The following is a 19,012-nucleotide window of genomic DNA, read 5'->3' on the forward strand; positions in this document are numbered from 1 at the left end:
CCTTAGGATGAGGGATTGTCCCCTAAGCTCATCCCATATAACAGCTGACTCAGCTCCAAAGGCCACAGGCGCTGTGCCATTCATTCATTCATTTCCTTACATAGTTAGTGAGTACTTGTATATACTGGGCTTTGTTCTGGGCCCTGGAGACATGGATGTGCTTCAGTCGTGTCCAACTCTTTGCAACTCCATGGACTGATGCCTGCCAGGCTCCTCTGTCCATGTAATTCTCCAGGCAAGAATACTGGAGTGGGTTGCCGTGCCCTCCTCCAGAAGATCTTCCCAATCCATGGGAGCTGGTGGTAAATGAGACTACAGAAATTAACACCTTAACTGGGGGAAATCCCCAGTCTATATATATATTTTTTTTAATGGAGGAGAGGGAAAGAGTGGCTTTATTACTTTGCCAGGCAAACAAAAGGGAAACACAGTAGGCTAGCGCCTCAAGACTGTGCCCCCTCCCTGACCAGACTAAATCTCTAAGGAAAGGGTTAAGTGTATCATGAAGCAAGGTGTGCTGTGGAGAGAAGGAAGAGAAAGAAAGGGTTTAGGGAGTGACAGGTGGATGCAGTGGCTGATGGATGATGAACGATGAGAAAAGGTTTCAGGGGGAAGGTGGCATTTGAGCAGAGACCTGCAGGAGGGTTGGGAAAGGAGCCTTGGGGACTGAGGGAAATGTCCCAGGAAAGGGGACAACAGTTGGGATCGCCCAGCCACCCTGGCCTCTTCAGATCAGCTGGAGAGTAGAAGTGTCTTTCTCATTTCCTCCCTTCCACCCCCAAAAGCACCCAGTCCCGTCCAGGACTGCCCTGGACACTGGGGGGACCCCAGGGCGCCAGCCAGCTTCCTGCCCCCAGACCCCCTGGAGCTGAGCAATGTGGGGACTGTCGTGCACAGACTGCAGGGTGCCTTCCAGGAAGCCCTGGACCTTTACCACCTGGTAAGCCAAGCCCCAGGGTCAGGGGAAAGGGCTGAGGGGTTCCCTGGCACTGCCCGGCCCAGATGGCCCCTAACAAGGTGGGCGCCCCTTGCAGATGGTCTCCAGTGATGAGGTGAGCACCGAACAGCGGCAAGCACGGACTGAGCTGGCCTCCACTTTCCTCTGGATCCACAGCCAGTTAGAGGCCAGCGACTGGCTGGTGGGGACGGATGTGGCCACAGCCCAGGCCCCGCCCAGCCCAGGTGCCCCCTCCCCGCCTACCCTCTGCCCCCTGGCCAGCCCAGATTTGCGTGCCCTGCTGGAACACTACTCAGAGCTGCTGGTGCAGGCCGTGAGGAGGAAGGCACGGGGGGACTGAGGGCCAGCAGCCTCTCCACCCAGCCCTGTGCTTCTGAGGAAATAGGTATTTTAAGCAAATAAACAGACCGCTTGCAGAAGTGGCGCCTGGTGCCTGTCCTGGAGCATCCACAAAGCCCCGTTCGGATGGATGTGGGGAGAGAGGGGAGGAGGACAGCCCAGGGAACTCACCGGCCGTGGGGCACACAGGACTGTTTGGGCACTGCAGGAATGATGACCCCAGCGCCTGGCTCCCATGTCGCCTGTCCCCAGCCCACTGAGCTGCCAGCCCTTCTTCCCTGCCCCCTCCCATTGCCCACGAACCCACTGGAGCCGCTATGACTACCGTGTGCCAGACGCTGGCCACCAATTCACATATCCCCACAACACTGTCTCACGGCCCCTGGGCCAGGCCCACGATGGACCCTGTGAGCTCCAGGCTTTTGTTCCCACTTGCAGCAGGGGAAAGTGAGGAAGGACAAACGTGCTCAGCTACTGGACAATCCAGCCCAGGCCACCCAGCAGCTGGAGCCAGTAATTCCTCCACCAGCAAGACTGTGTCCAGCTCCAACGTCCCATGGGCTTCCAGCTCTGGGACCAGCCTCCCCAGGCAGCAGGCATCTAGCCACTTGGTGTATCTGCTGAGAAGACACTACTGGGACCACAAAAGCCCTCACTGTCCTGAGTCTTTTAAAAGGAAGCACAGCAGGAGCAGGGCCTCCCCTGAAGCCCAGTCCTATCACGTGTTCTGTGGGGCCCAAACCCCCACTTGCCTGTGAGTTCCTCTGGGCTCTAATGTGATCATGGCTCACCAGAAACAGGCTGAGAGAGATATCCAGGGTCATGCCTAGGGCCCCACAGAGCTGAGACTCAAACCCAGGCTTGCCTGGTGGTAGAGCCAGGCCCTTCGGCCTGAGGACCTGGCCCTCTGTTGCTCCTGTAAACACTGAACTAATCACGCAGTTGTTGAAAAGTCTTTCCAGCCCCCAGGAATTCCTGGTCCCATCTCTCATCACTGTTCTACATGTTAGGAGTAGAGCAGGGAACAAGACAAGCAGAGCATCATGCATTCACCTTCTAGAGAGCAAAAGATAGGAATTAATACAATAACTGTGTATCTGCAGGTAAACGGAGGGATCTCACAGTCACTGTGCTGGTTAAAGGCCTTTCTTAGGTGACATTGGAACAGAGGGTTGATAGAGGGCACAGGCCGTGTAGAAGTATCTAGGCAGAGAGAATTGCCAGTGCAGAGGCCCCATGGCAGGCTCAGAGGTGAGGATGAAAGGAGTAGCAATGAAGCCAGGAGGCTGGAATGGAGTGGGCTCAAGGAGATGGTAGGAGAGGAGGTGGGAGGAAAAGTGGGTCCCACCAGGCAGGGCCTTGATGTTTTAAGTCATTTTACTTCCCTGATAATCCAGTGGTTAAGAATCTGCCTGCCAATGCAGGGGGAAAGGGTTCCATCCCTAGTCTGGGAAGATCCCACATGCCACAGAGCCTGTGCTCTGAAGAGCCCTTGAGCTGTGACTGCTGAAATCCATTTGCTCAGAACCTGTGCTCCACGACAAAAAGAAGCCACCGCAATGAGAAGCCCATGCACCACAATGAAGAGTAGCCCCTGCTCGCCACCATTAGAGAAAGCTCTTGCACAGTAGCAAAGACCCAGTGCAACCAAAATTAAATTAAAAAAAAAAAAAAAAAAATTCAAGACACGTTCACAATACAGGTTTTTCTCTAAATAAAATCCCTGATCTTGGTGTTTGTGAGATGCCCAGTGTTGCTTATTTCACAAGATTCCCCTCCTCCTTCCTGCCTCAGGAAGCCCAGGACACGTAGGTGGGCCGCATTTCTGTGAGGAGGCTCCATACCTGGGTTCACAGGCCACCCCTGAAGACTGGAGACCACTCTCCCCGCCCTGGCCTGGCTCAGCCAAAGCTGTAAAATCTGTGAGGTGACTGGACACCGAGGGGACCACCTTGAACCTCTGTCACTCGTGGATTTTACCCCTCCTTCCACCTTGTATCATAGTTAAGGTCTTCAACTCCAGGAAGCAAACACCTGGCTTAAGGGGCCCCAAGCTATAGGACATTTGTTACTCTAGATTCTGTTACTGCTCTATTCCACCCTCTGTGAGTCTGTTTCACTCCCTGGCTTAGGCCCTCATGGTGGCAACACAGCTGCCATGGTTCCCAGCATATGCCCTCACCTAACTAGGAGCAAAGGCACGAAGCTGGGCACCCGCCAAGGTCATGGGGGAAAAGTGCCAAACCTTCTTAGACGCCCTTCCCTTTCAGGGCAGTTGCAGGCAACAGGAATGGAAATGGCTTTAATTCGCTTGATTCAGCCATTCTCCTGTCCTGGGCGTGTTACTGTTTGAACAAAATTGGGTTCTCTCAGCACAAGAGGAGGGTGGGCTGGCAGTGTGTCTGCCAGTCTCCACCTTTGCCGAGCTCTTCAGTCCTGGAAGGACAAGACTTTCCTTAGACAAACCAACTGGTTAAGAAACCACTGCTGGAGCTTCCCTGGTGGTCTAGTGGGTAAGACTTTGCACTGCTAATGTGGGGGACCCAAGGTTCGATCCCACATGCCACGACTCAAGAATTTGCATGCCACAACTGGAAGATTCAGAGCACCACAACTAAGACCCAGCACAGCCAAGTAAATAATATTTTTTAAAAAGAAACCAATGCTGGTGAATGTGTGTGCATGCAGCAGTGTCCCAGCAAGAAGCATGCTCATGTGGGATATTTCAAAGAGAGTTCAGCAGAGGGAGCATTTGTAAAGAAGTGGACAGGGGAACCTCAGGGCCAGTACAGTACCCTAGGCTGGTACTGGAGGAGAGCTATTCACTGCTCAGGCCAGAAGGCATAGGGAGCAAAGTGGAACCCAGAGGAGAGGGTGCTGCCCTGAGGTGAGCTGTGACCCTGGCAAGAGGGGCTCCATCTTCTGTGGGGCCCCCCATTACCAAACCCTACCAGAAGCCAGCAGGCACAGGGGTCCAGGTGATGCTTTCCACCCCGGTCAGCCTCCAGGACACAGGACAGAAAGGGGACTGGGGGCAAGTAAAGAGCCCCAGGCCCAGAGTTCTTCCCTAATGTGTTTTCAGCAACAACTCAGGAACCAGGTATCACAAGAGACCTGGTGTTGGGCATGGAAAACTAGACACCAGAGAACAACAAATTGGCTCCCATAACCCATTCACTGGCTCATTCTTCAGTGCCTCTGGGTCCTCCACAACCGACAGGTCCTAGATACTGGGCCCCCAGACCTGGGCCAGGCACACTGCGTAAAGTCCAGCGATTGAGAGATGAGACACCCAAAATCACATTTCACGGGCTGATTGAAACTCAGGTGCCTGCCTAGCCACCCCAACCTTCAAGACTTTGAAACAGGGCTTCCCTTGTGGTCCAGTGGTTACGACTCCCGAGTTCCCACTGCAGGGGAGGCAAGTTCAATCCCTGGTTGGGGAACTAAGATCCTGCATCATGATTGCTATGTGGCCAAAAAAAGACTTTCAAACAACCCCCATTTATCACTGTCACATGCCAGATTCTAGGCAAAGCATTCCCACCTGGTGATCTACATGGATTTTCAACACAAAGCAGTGGTAGGAAGACTCATCAGTCCCATTTCCAGATGGAGAAACTGAGGCTCAGTGAGACATGGCTTGGCCCAGGTTCCGTGGAGATAAAATGGCAAAGCTCTGGGCCCGCAGACTTCTAGCACTAAACTCCCTTGTTTCTGCAAATGCATTAGCAGGACTCACTCTCCAGGAATGTGAAGAAATGAATAAATATTGTTTCTTTCACCACCAAGCCTTTTACAGATTGTTCCTCTGCCTGGAGAGCCCTCCCTGTTTATCGGAGACCTTTTCTTCCATCAAGTTTCACACCTGGAAAGTCGTCCCTGAACCCTTAGACTGAATCAGGAGCCTCTCCTGGGTTCCCTGAGCCCCCTGGCTTTTCCCCACTGAAGCTGGGTCCCTCTACCTGTGCTCCATAGCCTTGGTCATTCTGGGTGTCTCCCCCATGAGGTTATGTCTTCTTTTTCAGTGCTAAGGTAGGCCTGGTCTGTTGTTGGAGCTCAGGAAAATGTAGGTGAATAAGTGAAAAAAAGTTAACTGCAGGGGAATATTCAAAATCCTTAACCCTTGGCTAAGAAGCCAATGACCAGTCTAGAACAGAGCCTGGCCAGAGTGCTGGGGTTAGGGTCCTGGGAGCCTCTGGCTGTGTCACGTGGCCCATCCTTTAGTTCCTGAACAATAGGAGGGTGGTGTCCCAGACAATTACTAGGAGCTGGACTGGTGTGTTTGCATGTGTGTGCGCATGTGCAGGTGCACATTCAGTCACTCAGTCATGTCCAACTTTGTGACCCCATGGACTGTAGCCCACCAGGCTCCTCTGTCCATGGGATTCTCCAGCCAAGAATACTGGAGTGGGTTGCCATTTCCTTCTCCAGGGGACCTTCCCAACTCAGGAATTGAACCCAAGTCTCCTGTGTCTCCTGAATTGGCAGGCAGGTTCTTTACAACTAGCACAACCTGGGAAGCCCCTGGACTAAGAATCAACCAAGTATCGTAATGTCCCCTACACTAGAACAGTGCTTCTGGCTGACCATCAGCTTTTATCCTCTGAGGATCAGAAAGGTAGAGCTTCTTCTTGATGATGATCGGCATGGACTCTCACTTTGATCTTACTAAGTAGACCCTGCTGTCCCTCCACCCTCTGGAGCAATCACAGTCACCCCCTCCCCTGATTCCTCATACAGCTGCTGTGATTTGAATAACCAAGCAGGCTGGTGGATGTCCGGTGGTGACTAATTTGCTTGGCAAACAGGCCCTCTGGTCCTGGGCCCTGCTGGTACTATGGAAAGACACTCAGCCTCACTGGGGTCTCTGTTTCCTCTCTCCACCCACCCACCCCCAAGAGCCACCTAGGTTCCATCTTGCCCTGCTGGACCTCCTCGGAGGACTTAGGGCTTGTTTTCCCCTGGAGGCTGGAGAGGGCCCTGGGAAACCTGGCAGAGGAGAAGCAGGAGGAATGGCAGGCCCCGAGGCAGAGGTAACCAGAGCTGGCTAAGTCTGTCCCCAGCGCCTGTCAGGAAATTTGCATGGCGGGAACAAGGCTTCTCTGGGGCTTCCCCCTCCCTTCCCATCTGGGAGAGTCATCCTGAACCTGAGGTCTGACCGCAGGTAGAGGAAGCAGCCGCTTGTGTGGAGCTGTCGCCCCATTCCCAGAGGTGATGCCCCGTGCCTTTCTGGTCAGGAGTCGGCGTCCACAGCCACCCAACTGGGACCACCTGCCTGACCAGCTCCGGGGAGACACCTATGTCCCAGGTGGGCCCCTCCCTGGGCCTGGAGGTGAGGAGCAGAGGAGACATAAAGCATGACCACCTGGTTTCTCTCCTCAGACTGCAGCAACCTGGGCGGGCCGCCAGCACACCAGACTTCCGGCCTTGGGGACTCTTGGGCAGCGGTGAGTCTGCGGCAGGCGCCCAAGACCCTGCTGTTTCACCCCTGCCCGCTCTCAGCCTTGAGAGACCCTGACTGCCCCTTACTCCCACAGACCCCCCCCAGCCTCAGGAGCTGCCCACTCACTGCCCTCTCTGCCAGGAATGCCTTTCCTTTCTGAGTAGCGGGCTCACTGTTAGGCCTCCTCCTAAGCACTGTTTCCCCAGGGCTTCTGTGCCCAGTGGGGCAGAACAGATTCAAGCCCATAAAATGGATGGTGATCTATGTCAGAGAGTTGGACAAGGTGACAGGAGCAGGATGGGGGGTGGGGGAGGAGCTTGGGGCCTCTCAGAAGAGATACTCAGCCGTGAGTACACTGGAAAAAGGAAAGCCCTAGGCGGGATGTGAATGTGCTGGAGTTTTATTTCAATTTTTACTGGAAGCCAGGACTGTTCTAGGCTATGGGTGTTTAAGAGTAAGACAAAAACTCATTCCTTTCTGAAGCTTATCATCTGGTGGGGGTTGCAGGTATAGATAATAAAATTAGAGGAAAAAATATGTTGGAAGATGGTATATACTATGGAAAAATATAAAACAAAGGAAGGGAGATGGGGGCCTGGTGACCAGGAAAGGCTTTGTGGGATGGGATTTGCTCACACAAACTGCAGTCTCCGGCCTTACCAGACCTCCATGGTTCCCAGTTCTAGGCACTTCATTGCATCCAGGGGAGGGGAGTTGGGGTCCTAACCCTCCTGTCCCTCCCACAGCCCTCCCAGGGCACTCTGACCGCCACCCCTAGTAGCCCCGGGACCCTTGGCTGCCCACTGTGCCCCAAGGCCTTCCCGTTGCAGCGCATGCTAACCCGGCACCTCAAGTGCCACAGCCCTGCTCGCCGCCACATATGCCACTGCTGTGGCAAGGGCTTCCATGACGCCTTCGACCTCAAGCGCCACATGAGGACACACACAGGTGAGCCGTGGCAGGGACTGGCAGGAGCTGCTGGCGGGAGATGGGAGGAAATGGTGGGAGGTGCAGGGGACTCGAGAGACTCCAAGCACCTGAGTTCAGTGCACAAGTGGTGCTTGTGTTTGTGGGGCAGGACTCAGGCCTCAGCGGGCTAGGAACACCATGCACCTCAGCTCCCCGCCAGGAGTTGTCAGGCAGTGCCAAGGTGGGGGCCTGCTGAGGGATATGGGGAGAAAACAGATACTGGTTACAGGATTCAGGTCCCAGACTGCAGGGTGCAAAAGGGAACATCATAGTGAGGAGGGTAGGAACACAGGTGTCTGATCCATGTTTGCACTGGGTGGAGAGGGAGCAGATGATGAGATGCAGGCCAAGGTCTGGTGAGTTTGGGGCAAGAATGTGTGTGTGTGTGGAGGGGATGCTCACGGAGGTTGAGTGAGGGTAGGGAGGCTCTGGTATGAGGACCATTGCCCTCCCTCTGGCTCACCTGCACAGGGATCCGGCCGTTCCGCTGTGGAGCTTGTGGAAAAGCATTTACGCAGCGCTGCTCACTTGAAGCACACCTCGCCAAGGTGCACGGGCAGCCGGCCAGCTATGCTTACCGCGAGCGCCGTGAAAAGCTGCACGTGTGCGAGGACTGCGGCTTCACCAGCTCGCAGCCCGACGCCTTCGCGCGGCACCGCGCTCTCCACCGCACTGCCTAGACTGTATACCCGGCGTCCAACCCATGAGACGGAAATAAACAAAAGGCACTCACAGAACACAGCATTTATTACACAAGGAAGAGAGAGGGTCACTCGGTCCAACGATGGCCGCAATGTGGGGCCGTGCACACGTAGTAAAGGCGCATGGCATCCTGGCAGAAAAGATACATGGTTAGGAAGGCTCTCGACCCACAGCGGGGTACAACACGCAACCTCCATTCAGAGAAGCCTCACCCCAAAAGAACAAACTATAGAGGGCTTTCCCCACTGCTAAAGGTTCATCTCAGGAAACCCGGAAGGGCAGGGTCTTCCCAAATATAGGTATTCCCACCCCCCGGGAAGGACCAGACCAAGATCACCCAGAAAGTTTTGCTCGCGCCACTCACCTCGGCCCGAGCACTGTGTGACTGGAAGAACACCGCCTCCTTGTGGCCGCACCTGAGGGGACAGTCACTCAGAGCCTGCCATACCCTACCCTCACCGCTTCTCGGTCTGGTGAGGATAAGCCAGCCACCTCCCCTCCCCAATACCAGCTGCGCACTCACTTTTGGCACGGGTGGTCTTCGGTTCGCGGCAACGTGGGGTCCTGGGACACGTCAGCGATGATCTGGGTCAGCTCGCTAAGGGAATCGAGGGTGAATAATTATGCTTGGTCGGACCTTCCAAGCCAACAAACCCGTCCCCGAGCTCCGGTCCTGCCACTCACTCCACTTCGTGCGTGATTTTGTTGACGTAGATGCAGCTGTTGTCGGCTTCCTGCTGGTAATCACAGTTTCGGCACTGCGAGAGGGAGTGTGCGGCGGGAAGGGGGTCAAGGGGTGATACCCGAAGGGAGTGGAAGGAAGGGCAGGGTCTTCCCCGGAGGGCATGACTAGGAGACGGAGTCTCGGGACTGGGGTCATGGGGTGTAATCGAGGATCACCTCGAGGATGGGCAAAACAAAGTCTAGTTCATTTGGGGGATACTCTGGAGTTTAGACCAGGAGGGGTGGGGGCGGCACCGGGAGTAGGGCGGGGCCACGTTGGGTACCAGGGGGCCGGTCCCGGCATACGCTGAGGGCTCGTGCTCACCGCGTAGAGCAGAATGCGGTTCTCCTTGTCCTCCTTGGGGTAAAGCATGTTATTACTGTGAAGAGGGGAAGAGGGAAATCAGAGGTCAGTACTGGGGCCATTACTTGCTGCCCTTCCACACTGGTAGCCGGGCCTCACCATTCCTGGCAGAATCGAATACCCACGAAGCCAGGCTCGTAGGTCCCGTCGGGTTCCATAGCGACTCACTGCCGGTCCAGCTTCCGCGCTTGCTCCGCCGTGCGACAGGTCGCAGGAAGGGTCAGAACTCCTAGCTTCGCCAAACTAAGGGCGGAGCCGGGCACGTGTACTGGTGCCCGGTGGCTTTGTGCTCGCCTGTCTGCCCTGAGGTTTGATTAATTACTTGCTTCAGTCTCTTGATACCTCAGAATAATTGCTTCCAATTTCTGGGCCGTGCTTCCCTAGTTCACACAATAGTGTAGTACGAGAGCCAGCAAAACGATGCGTCACGTAACGCGCGAAGAGCTTAGCATTAATGAAGACGCCCCAGCTCTTTGCAGGCTGAAGGCCAGTGCACATGCGCGAGTTTACCCTTCGCGGACTGGGCTAGCTTTTGCCAGTCCTTCCTCTCGGCTTCAGCCTTCGCCCGCCAGGCCGTTTCCCGTGCCGCTATTGGAGGAACTGTGCACCATGAAAGGCCGTGCAAGGCCTCTCAGGACTGGCTGGGCCTACTCAAGCCTACCCGAGAGCCCTCTTCCTGCCGACGGCGAAGAGACGCGGCGATTGGTGGACTCTCCTGACGGGAGGGCGTGGATTGGCCAGGTCCGGGAGCAGGGGCGGGGCTGATATCCCAGAAGCGGTGGCGCCTGAGGAACCGGTGTGAGGCGGCTGACCGGGCTGCGGGCCGCCACAGGGCGCGGCGAGATGGAGGTGACGGGCTTGTCGGCGCCCACAGTGAACGTGTTCATCAGCAGCTCTCTCAACAGCTTTCGCTCCCAAAAGCGGTACAGTCGCAGCCTCACCGTAGCAGAGTTCAAGGTGTGGCCATGGGGGCGGGGTCCGGAGAGGCGGGGCGTAGGGTTGAGGGGGCGGGACCAAGAAGAAATGGAGGGTCTTCCACAACGCAGGAAAGGGAGCAGAAATGAACCCAGGTTGCAGAGGTTGGGGACGAGACCTCAGCGGGGCGGGGCCAGATAGACCCTTAGGTTCCAGAGAATGGGTGCGGGGCCAGGGAAAATCGGAGGTTGCAGGGAGTTGGGGGCAAGACCCGAACGGGGTGGGGCCAGGAATACCTCGTGGGTCCCAAATGGTAGGTCTCTTGGAGGAACTGGGAAGGGATCGTGGTTATTGTTACAAAGGACGGAGCCTCAGGGCAGAGGGTGGGGCCACTGACAGTCTTCCACCTCTTCCCCGCCTCCCCTCTCTTGTATCCTCACAGTGTAAACTACAGCTTGTTGTGGGCAGCCCTGCTTCTTGCATGGAATTGGATCTGTATGGACCTGACGACAAGTTCTACTGCAAGCTGGATCAGGATGATGCGCTGCTGGGCTCCTACCCCGTAGACGACGGCTGTCGCATCCATGTGAGGCCTCCCTAGCTAGGATCCCTCCCTTCCATTCATTTATTTATTCAACACATGTTTGCGGTTCTTTGCGCTGTGTGATAGCCAAGATAGCCCCTAACCTCATGAAGTTCCCAGTCCAGCAGGGAGAGAGACGGACCCATCCCCAGACATTGGCACTCAGCGATCTGGACTGGGCTGAGAAAAGCCTAGGGGACTGGAGGCATTCAGCAGAGGTGCCTGACCCCACCCAGGGGTATATGAAGGGGATTCTTTTTTTTTTTTTTGAAGGGGATTCTTGAAGGGTGGGTTGCCTGAGTTGAAATCTGAAGGATGAGGAAAGGGCCTCCTAAGGGAAGAGGAGGGAGGGACACGCCAGGCAGAGGGAACAGAGGGTCAGATAGGTCAGGGTGAGCAAAGAGGCACATGTGTCAGGAGATGCCAGAACACAGAGGACCTCTGCATGCATCAGCTCACATCATCCTCTCTGTTCTCGGTATCTCCCACAAAAGACTCAGACGAGCCAGCATCCTGGGTGAGCTTTGCAGATGCTAGTCCCTGTGCCTGAATGGTTCTTTTTTCTATGCCCCCATGGCTTGCTTCTTCCTTCCAGTCTTTACATAAATGTCACTGGGTGTGAGGACTTCATGGCCTTCAGTATAAAATTTAAACCTCCTCCATTTCCCACTTTATTTGATTTTCCTTCTTCTTACTAATCACCCTGTGACATACTGTGGAGTTTTCTTCAGTACCTGGAACAGAGCCTGGCACACAGAGGATGCTCAGTGATTCATTGTTGAATGATGAATTGAATCCAGAAAATAAGACTTGGAAAATGGTATAATTAACACTATTTTGCAAAAGAGAAAACTTAGCTTCAGGATGGAATTGACTTTCCTAAGGAGGAACATGGGTAGATTATCTCTTTCATTTATTCATAACTATTCATTGAGCTTACATGATGTGCCAGGGGTATAGCTGTGAATCAAGTTTGAGGTCTCTGTTTTAGCTTTGTCCAGTATGTGAGGTAGTTGTTACCTAAACATTCACAGAAACAAATGTGAAGGGTTAGTGAGATGAGGGCCATACAGGAGGACATCACAGAGCTGGAAGATCATATACTGTGGAGCCTGACTCATCAGTAAGATCCAGGAGGACTTCCTGGAGGAGGTGCTGCCTGAGCAGAGACCTGAAGAATAGGAAGAATTAACTAAAGAAGGGAAAAGCATGCTCCAGGAGGAGGGCACAGGATGTGCACTCTGAGGTGGGAGGGAACAGAGTGGGTATGGGGCTGAAGAGTGACCTCTTCTGTTGTGGAGGGAAGTGGCAGCCAGGGGAGTACTTGAGCTGGGAGGGTCCTGGTGTGAGTCAGGTGTTAACAGGTGCACTCTGACTGCCTGTGGGGAAGTGACTGAAGGACAAAAAAGTAGGGAGACCGAGGAGGAGGCTGCTTCCATAGTTGGGTCCAGGACCCAGTTGAAGTGATGGGTCCTGGACCATAGTGGGAGTCGGTCAGGACTGTGTTGGGCTCCAAGAACTGTGAACTAGAACTCACAGGCCCTTGAACTGACTGGGCTGACCTAGGCAGTCTCACCCTAGGGATGCTGGATGGATCACGCAGGGCAGTGGCATCTCCAACAGGAGGGTTTTACACATGGATTCAGGTACAGGCTGGCTGCTGACTCACGTGACCACACAAGGAGAGTTTCCTAGAGGTGGAGCCTTTGGAGAATTTGTATTTTTTTTAATTGGTTAATTTATTTTAATTGGAGAATAATTACTTTACAATATTGTGATGGTTTTTGCCATACATTAGCATGAATAGGCCACAGGTATACATGTGCCCCCCTTATCCTGAATCCCCCTCCCACGTTCCTCCCCTGTATTTTTTCTAAAATTCTTTTTCTGTTTCTAAATATCACCCCTATTTCTTATAGCAGTGAACAACAGCAATCTCAAACTTACAAAAATTCCTAATGTAGAAAGTAGACATTCTTAGTGATCCTTGGCCAGAGATAAGAGCCGTTTCTATTTTGCCCAGTGACTCCAGCCAAACATTTTAGGGTGTTCCTGACCTCTGTCTTTCCCCCACATCCACATCTAATCTCTCTGCAGCCCCTGTTGGCTCCACCCACAAAATCTGTCCAGAGTCTAGACTCTGCTCCCCCATGCCCCCACACTGGCCCCACCTCCATCCTTCCCTTCCACACAACCCCCCACCCCACCCCACCCCATGCAGGGCCATCACATCCTCTCCCTGCCCGCATCCCAGTGCCTCTCCATCTGCTTCCCACACGCAACTGAGGGAGCCTGTGACCCCCTGAGTCAGATCAGAGCCCTCCTAGTGGAGCCCTTCCCTAGCTGCATCTCATTGTGGGTAAAAGCCAAAATCCTCAATGGTCTTTTGTGTCTCCCACTTTCCCTCTGGCTCATTTCACTCCTACCTCGCTGGCCCTGCTATTCCTCAAAGGAGCTAAAGACATTTATACAGCTGGGGCTTTGTGCCCGTTGTTCCTCCTGGCCTTGTCTCAGACATGCCTTCCTATCAAGTTGTATTTGATACAAGCCTCTTCAAGTTGTGTTTGTCTGCATAGAACCTTGTCGTTGTCTGGTGTTTAATATACATCTCTGTGCGATTGTTTCCAGTTTACCTCCCAACAGAATGGTCACTTCTTTTTTTTTTTTTTGACCCCTCCCACCCGCCAGAATGGTCACTTCTTGAGGAGAGGGATTGATCTGATTTTGCACTGTGGCCCTGGTACCCAGCACAGGCTTCTCAGGTGGTGCTAGTGGTAAAGATCCCACCTGCCAGTGAGGAGACAAAAGAGACATGGGTTCAATCCCTGGGTCAGGAAGATCCTCTGGAGAAGGTCAATGACTCCAGTATTCTTGCCTGGAGAGGCCCATGGACAGAGGAGCCTGGCAGGCTACAGTCCATGGGGTTGCAAAGAGTTAGACACAGCTGAAGCGACTCAGCACTAGTACCCAGCACAGGGCCTAGCAGGGCACCCTGGAGGAGCAAGTGAATGGATGTCAGGGGCAGTACAGGAAGAGATGTTCCAAGACATGGAAGCTGGGGTCAGCGTAGGAGGGTCCCAGGGTCCGGAGAGGACAGTCACGCTACCCAGAGGGTGAGCTCCCTGAACCCTCACACTACCCTGAGCCCTGCCCTTGGGTTCCAGTGGCCTGGGGCCATCAATCATGTGGATGCTGGCGTATGGGGTAGATGGGAGGCAGATGCAGCCTCCAGGGCCTCAGATGGAGCACAGAGGGGGAGACACCTATTGTAGACACCAGCTGTCACCCCTTCGTCTGGACCCTGGGGAGGACAGAAAGCAGGGATAAAGGTGAAGGTTGGAGAATGTCATTTTTTGGAGGCAGGAGAGACTTAAATCTGAAGAATGTGCAGCCACACTCACCCCGCTGCATCCTAGGTCTCTGTGCCCACTGACCTCGCTTGCCTCATTCCAGGTCATTGACCACAGCGGTGCCCGCCTTGGGGAGTATGAGGACTTGTCCAAGGTGGAGAAATACGAGATCTCACAAGAAGCCTATGAACAGAGGCAAAGTACGGGATGCCCAGCGATGGATGGGGGCCTATGGGGGTTAGAGGAAGTATGGGTGCAAGCAGAGGTGTGTGCAGGGGTACACAGGATAGACAGGGACACTGAGGGGAAGTTGGCGGTGTGTGGGGTGGGGTAAGGCTGGCATGGGGACAGATGGGTCGTAGAAGAGCAGTCAGGGTGGACAGGCATGAGGTATGAATGGAAGCTGGGAGGTGTGGGGAGTGTGGGCAAACAAACAGGGCCATGGGAAAGGTTCAGGGTGTGAGGGCCTGGTCAGGGGCACAGTGTGGAGGGCCGAGTTTGGTAGAATATGTGGGCCAGACAGAACAGTGTGGAGACCAGTGTGGTGACAGATTAGAATTTGGGGGGAGGGATGAGGAAGGTTTCTGGGGTCGGATGGAGGTAAGTGAAGTTGAAGGGCCAGGGAAGATGGGGTAATGTGAAGGACTGCAGGCAGGCACCTTCTATTTATTTTCAAGATTATGGGGAAGCACAGGGGATCTGTGGAGAGGTCAGGGCTCTGGTGGGAGACCTGGGGGAGCTTGATGACAGCCCTTCAACACCCAGAACGGGAGAGTTTGTCTTTGGATATTGGCCCTGTGGGGATGGCAGGTTATCTCCTCAGGCCAGAGGTCTCCCAGGTCTCACGTCTGACCCCCCGCCACCCGCTCCACCCACAGACTCAATTCGCTCCTTCCTGAAACGCAACAAGCTAGGTCGATTCAATGAAGAAGAGCGGGCCCAGCAAGAGGCCGAGAACTCCCAGCGCCTTATTGAGGAGGAGGCCCAGGCCAGCACCATCCCTGTGGGCAGCCGCTGTGAGGTGCGGGCGCCTGGGCAGCCCCCTCGCAGGGGCACCGTCATGTATGTAGGTACGTGGCCCACAGAGGCCTCATGCCCTGCCCTGGGGTGGGCAGTGCTGGGGACTTAGCCTTCAAGGGGATCTCAGTCCAGGAGGGGAGATGTCTCCAGGGGTGGCTGACAGCCTAGTATGTTCACAGCAGGGAAGTGGGAAGCAGAGGCCATATGACCTGGGATGTGACAGAGAAAGCAGAGGCCAGAGGGATCAATTCTAAGGTGAAAGCCTGGGGTACAGTGATCAGAGCTGAGATGGGGAAACAAGCAGAATTATTAGGGCTGTGATGGGGGAAGCTCAGGCTGAAGTAATCAGAGCAGAGATGAGGGAAACTGAGGGGGCTGTGTGAGCTGCGAGGAAGTACCAGACTCTTGAGAGTAACCCAGGAAGGCTTCCTGAGGGAAGGAGTATCTGAAGGAAAGGGATGAGTGAAGGTGGAAAGGGGGAAGAGGGAGCCAGGGGAGTAGCGAGCGCAAAGGCCGTGAGAGGGCTTGGTCTGTGAGCAGGAACAAGCTTGACTTGTTTGAGGCAGGGAAAGGAAGTCAGCATGGCCAGTGGGGAGTGACAGAGGGGAAAGATGAGAGTTGAGACCCAGGGCATGGGCAAGGCTGGACGGTGCTAGGCCTCAGGGACAGGAGAGAGCAGTGTGGGTTATGTTTGTTTTTATAACAGCTTTATTGAGCTATAATTTATATACCATATAAAATTCACTTAGAGTACCATTCAGGAATTCCTTGGCAGTCCAGCGTTTAGGACTTCTATAGGGGGCACAGGTTCACTCCCTGGTCAGAGAACTAAGATCACACAAACCAAGCAGCATGGCTAAGAGAAAATAAGAATGAAAAGAGAGTACCATTCATTATTTTTTAGTGTGGTCACGGAATTGTGCAACCATGCCACAATCAGTTTTACATTTTCATCACCCCCAAAAGAAATGCTATAACCATTAGCAGCTATTCCCCATTTATGAAACCCCAGCTCCCCTAGTCCACATCGGTGGCCACTAATCCATGTTCTGTCTCTATAGATTTGCCTATTCTGGAAGTTTCATATAAATGGAATCATATGATATATGGTCTTTGCGACTGGCCTCTTTTACTAGAAGCATAATTTCAAGGATCATCCATGTTGTAGCATGTAGCAGTGTTGTATTTTTTTAATATTCGTCTGTAGCGGAGCTTAGTGGGAAGACCCCCCATGAAGATCCCATGATGTGGGATCTAGTTCCCTGACCAGGAATCGAACCTGGGCCCACTGCATTGGGTGTGCGGAGACTTAGCCTCTGGACCACCAGAGAAGTTCCAGCATTATGGTTTTGATTTGCATTTCTGCATGGCTAATGCTATTGAGCCTATTGAGCCTCTTCAGGTACTTAATGCTTTGTGTATGTCTTCTTTAGAGAGACTGATTATTCGGCTCTTTTGCCCATTTTTTAGTTGGGTTGTCTGTCGTTTTGGTTTTTGAGTGGTATGTTAGGGCTACCATATCAAAGTACCACACACCCTGGGTGGCTTAAACAACAGAAATTTGTTTCTCACAGTTCTGGAAGCGGGAGCCTTAGATTAACGCCTTGGCAGATTTGATTTCTTCTTAGGCCTCTCTCTGACTTACAGACGGACCCCTCCTCTCTTTGTCCTCACATGCTCTTTCCTCTGTGTGTAGGCACATCCCTGGAGTCTTTATCCAGGTAATCTTTATGAGGATGTCAGTCAGCCTGGATTAGATCCCACCCTAATGGCCTCCTTTTAACTTAATTATCTCTTTAAAGGCCCTGTCTCCAACACAGTCACATTCTGAACTACAAGGGATTAGGGCTTCAACATTTAAACTTGGTGGAACACAATAAAGCCCATAACAAGTTGTTCGTTGTATATGTTAGGTACAGTTCCCTTATCAGATATATGATTTACAAATATATATCTCCCATTCTGTAGGTTGGTTGTTTTTTTTAGAATTTGTTTATTTGGCTGCATGAGGTCTTAGTTGTGGCATGCAGGGTCTTTCACTGTGCACGAACTCTCTGGTTGTGGTGCACAGGCTTCTGCAGTTGCAGCGTGCAGGCTCGGTTGCTCTGCAGCATGTGGATCTAAGTCCCCTGACCAGGGATTAAAGCCATGTCTCTGCATTGCAAGGTGGATTCTTAACCACTGTGGCTTTTGAAGCACAAACATTTTTAATTTTATAAACTCCAATTTTTTTTTAATTTTTATTTTTGGCTTGTGTATAGGGTATTATATCTAACAAACCAATGCCTTAGACAAGGCCACAAAGAGTTACTCCTGTATTTTCCTTTAAGGGTTTCTAGTGTTATAACTTACATTAGGTCTTTGACCCATTTTGAATTAATTTTTGTTTATGGTGTGAGGTGGGAGTCTAATTTCATTCTCTTACATGTGGATATATAGTTGTCCCAATATGATTTGATGAAAAGTCTATTCCTTCCTCATGAAACTGTCTTGGCTCCCTTGTCAGAAATCATTTGGCCATAAACATTGTGGATTTTATGCTGAGTGGGATAGGCAGTCTTTGAGGAATTTGGGGCAAGGTCAGGATAATCCCATGGACAGAGGAGCCTGGCGGGCTACAGTTCATAGGGTTGCAAAGAGTCGGACACAACTGAGGGACTGAGAACCCCAGTGGTGCTGCTTCCCTTTGATTTTTACAAAGCCCCTTATGACTGGGGCTGTTGAGTGAACAAGGGGTCAGAGGTAGGAACAGGGAGACCAGTGAAGGGGCTCCCATATCAGAGTGGGCTGGAGATGGCGGTTGTCCTGGGTGGTAGCAAGGAGTAGTTTTTGCCTGGACAGGCTTTACAGTCAGTGGGCAGGCACAAATCTGGGGTGAACTGCGAAGGGAGGCTTCACAGGGATTTCTCCCCTGGGCAGGACTGACAGATTTCAAACCTGGCCACTGGATCGGCGTCCGCTATGATGAACCACTAGGGAAAAACGATGGCAGGTAAAGATCCTCACTCTAGTGTCTGTGTGTGTGCTCAGGTACACACACGTGTGTGTTTATGTGTAAGTGCATGCGGGTACTACTGGGGGAGCCCACCCACACTAGCATCTGGAGTAGGAGCCCTCTGACACTGCCTCCCCCATCATGTCCTGCAGCGTGAATGGGAAGCGCTACTTTGAATGCCAGGCCAAGTACGGCGCCTTCGTCAAGCCATCAGTCGTGACAGTGGGGGACTTCCCTGAAGAGGACTACGGTTTGGATGAGATGTGATGGCCAAGGAAGGGCAGCCCTCTGCTCCAGCTAGCTCGCCTACTCATTGCCCTTCCCTGTGTGTGCCCATGGCCCTCTCCCTATGAACCTGTTTTTATTTTATTGACTACCCTCGCCATTGACTTTTGAGACACATGTATTAAATTTGCTGGAAACCTGGGAAATGTTTGGAGGACTCAGTGATTATAGGAGGAGGTGTAGACAGCTGGATGGGTGAGGGTGAAATAGGACTCTGGGCAAAATCCAAGTTGGGCATGGTGAGGCTTTAGGTATGTGACGAGTGCATGCAGCCCACGCATTCTGGGAAGCCTGACCCACCCTGTTTCTGCTACATGTGCAGTAATCCCTCATTAGCTCCTTGAAGGGATTCCTGATGATAAT

General features: G+C 53.1%; 4 protein-coding genes across 5 annotated transcripts in view; 3 read left to right on the forward strand and 1 right to left on the reverse strand.

Annotated features, from left to right (window-relative positions):
* The window catches only part of WDR62 (WD repeat domain 62), a 47,754-nt gene extending 46,423 nt beyond the window's left edge, over positions 1-1,331 (forward strand). For both annotated transcript variants that reach the window (XM_065925788.1, XM_065925787.1), the window contains exons 31-32: positions 786-940; positions 1,035-1,331. In XM_065925788.1, coding sequence (XP_065781860.1) covers positions 786-940; positions 1,035-1,298 — 419 coding nt within the window. In that variant the 3' untranslated portion in view covers positions 1,299-1,331. The remainder of the gene's footprint in view (positions 1-785; positions 941-1,034) is intronic.
* A 5,183-nt stretch (positions 1,332-6,514) lies between these two features.
* Positions 6,515-8,392, forward strand: OVOL3 (ovo like zinc finger 3). Its single transcript, XM_065925976.1, has 4 exons — positions 6,515-6,608; positions 6,683-6,747; positions 7,490-7,691; positions 8,184-8,392. Exons 1-4 carry the CDS (start codon positions 6,515-6,517, stop codon positions 8,390-8,392), a joined length of 570 nt encoding a protein of 189 aa, XP_065782048.1.
* Positions 8,393-8,441: 49 nt separating this feature from the next.
* Positions 8,442-10,061, reverse strand: POLR2I (RNA polymerase II subunit I). Its single transcript, XM_065925983.1, has 6 exons — positions 9,601-10,061; positions 9,463-9,517; positions 9,099-9,172; positions 8,938-9,012; positions 8,779-8,830; positions 8,442-8,544 (listed from the first exon to the last, which is right to left on the reverse strand). The coding sequence occupies exons 1-6, from the start codon at positions 9,657-9,659 to the stop codon at positions 8,482-8,484; spliced, it is 378 nt and encodes a 125-aa protein (XP_065782055.1). The 5' UTR covers positions 9,660-10,061; the 3' UTR covers positions 8,442-8,481.
* A 189-nt stretch (positions 10,062-10,250) lies between these two features.
* Positions 10,251-18,795, forward strand: TBCB (tubulin folding cofactor B). The gene is made up of 6 exons (XM_065925970.1): positions 10,251-10,458; positions 10,859-11,002; positions 14,453-14,549; positions 15,228-15,419; positions 18,289-18,361; positions 18,517-18,795. The coding sequence occupies exons 1-6, from the start codon at positions 10,345-10,347 to the stop codon at positions 18,629-18,631; spliced, it is 735 nt and encodes a 244-aa protein (XP_065782042.1). The 5' UTR covers positions 10,251-10,344; the 3' UTR covers positions 18,632-18,795.
* The last annotated feature ends 217 nt before the right edge of the window (positions 18,796-19,012 follow it).

Source organism: Muntiacus reevesi, chromosome 2, assembly GCF_963930625.1.
Source record: "Muntiacus reevesi chromosome 2, mMunRee1.1, whole genome shotgun sequence".
In the NCBI taxonomy this organism is placed as follows: Eukaryota; Metazoa; Chordata; class Mammalia; order Artiodactyla; family Cervidae; genus Muntiacus; species Muntiacus reevesi.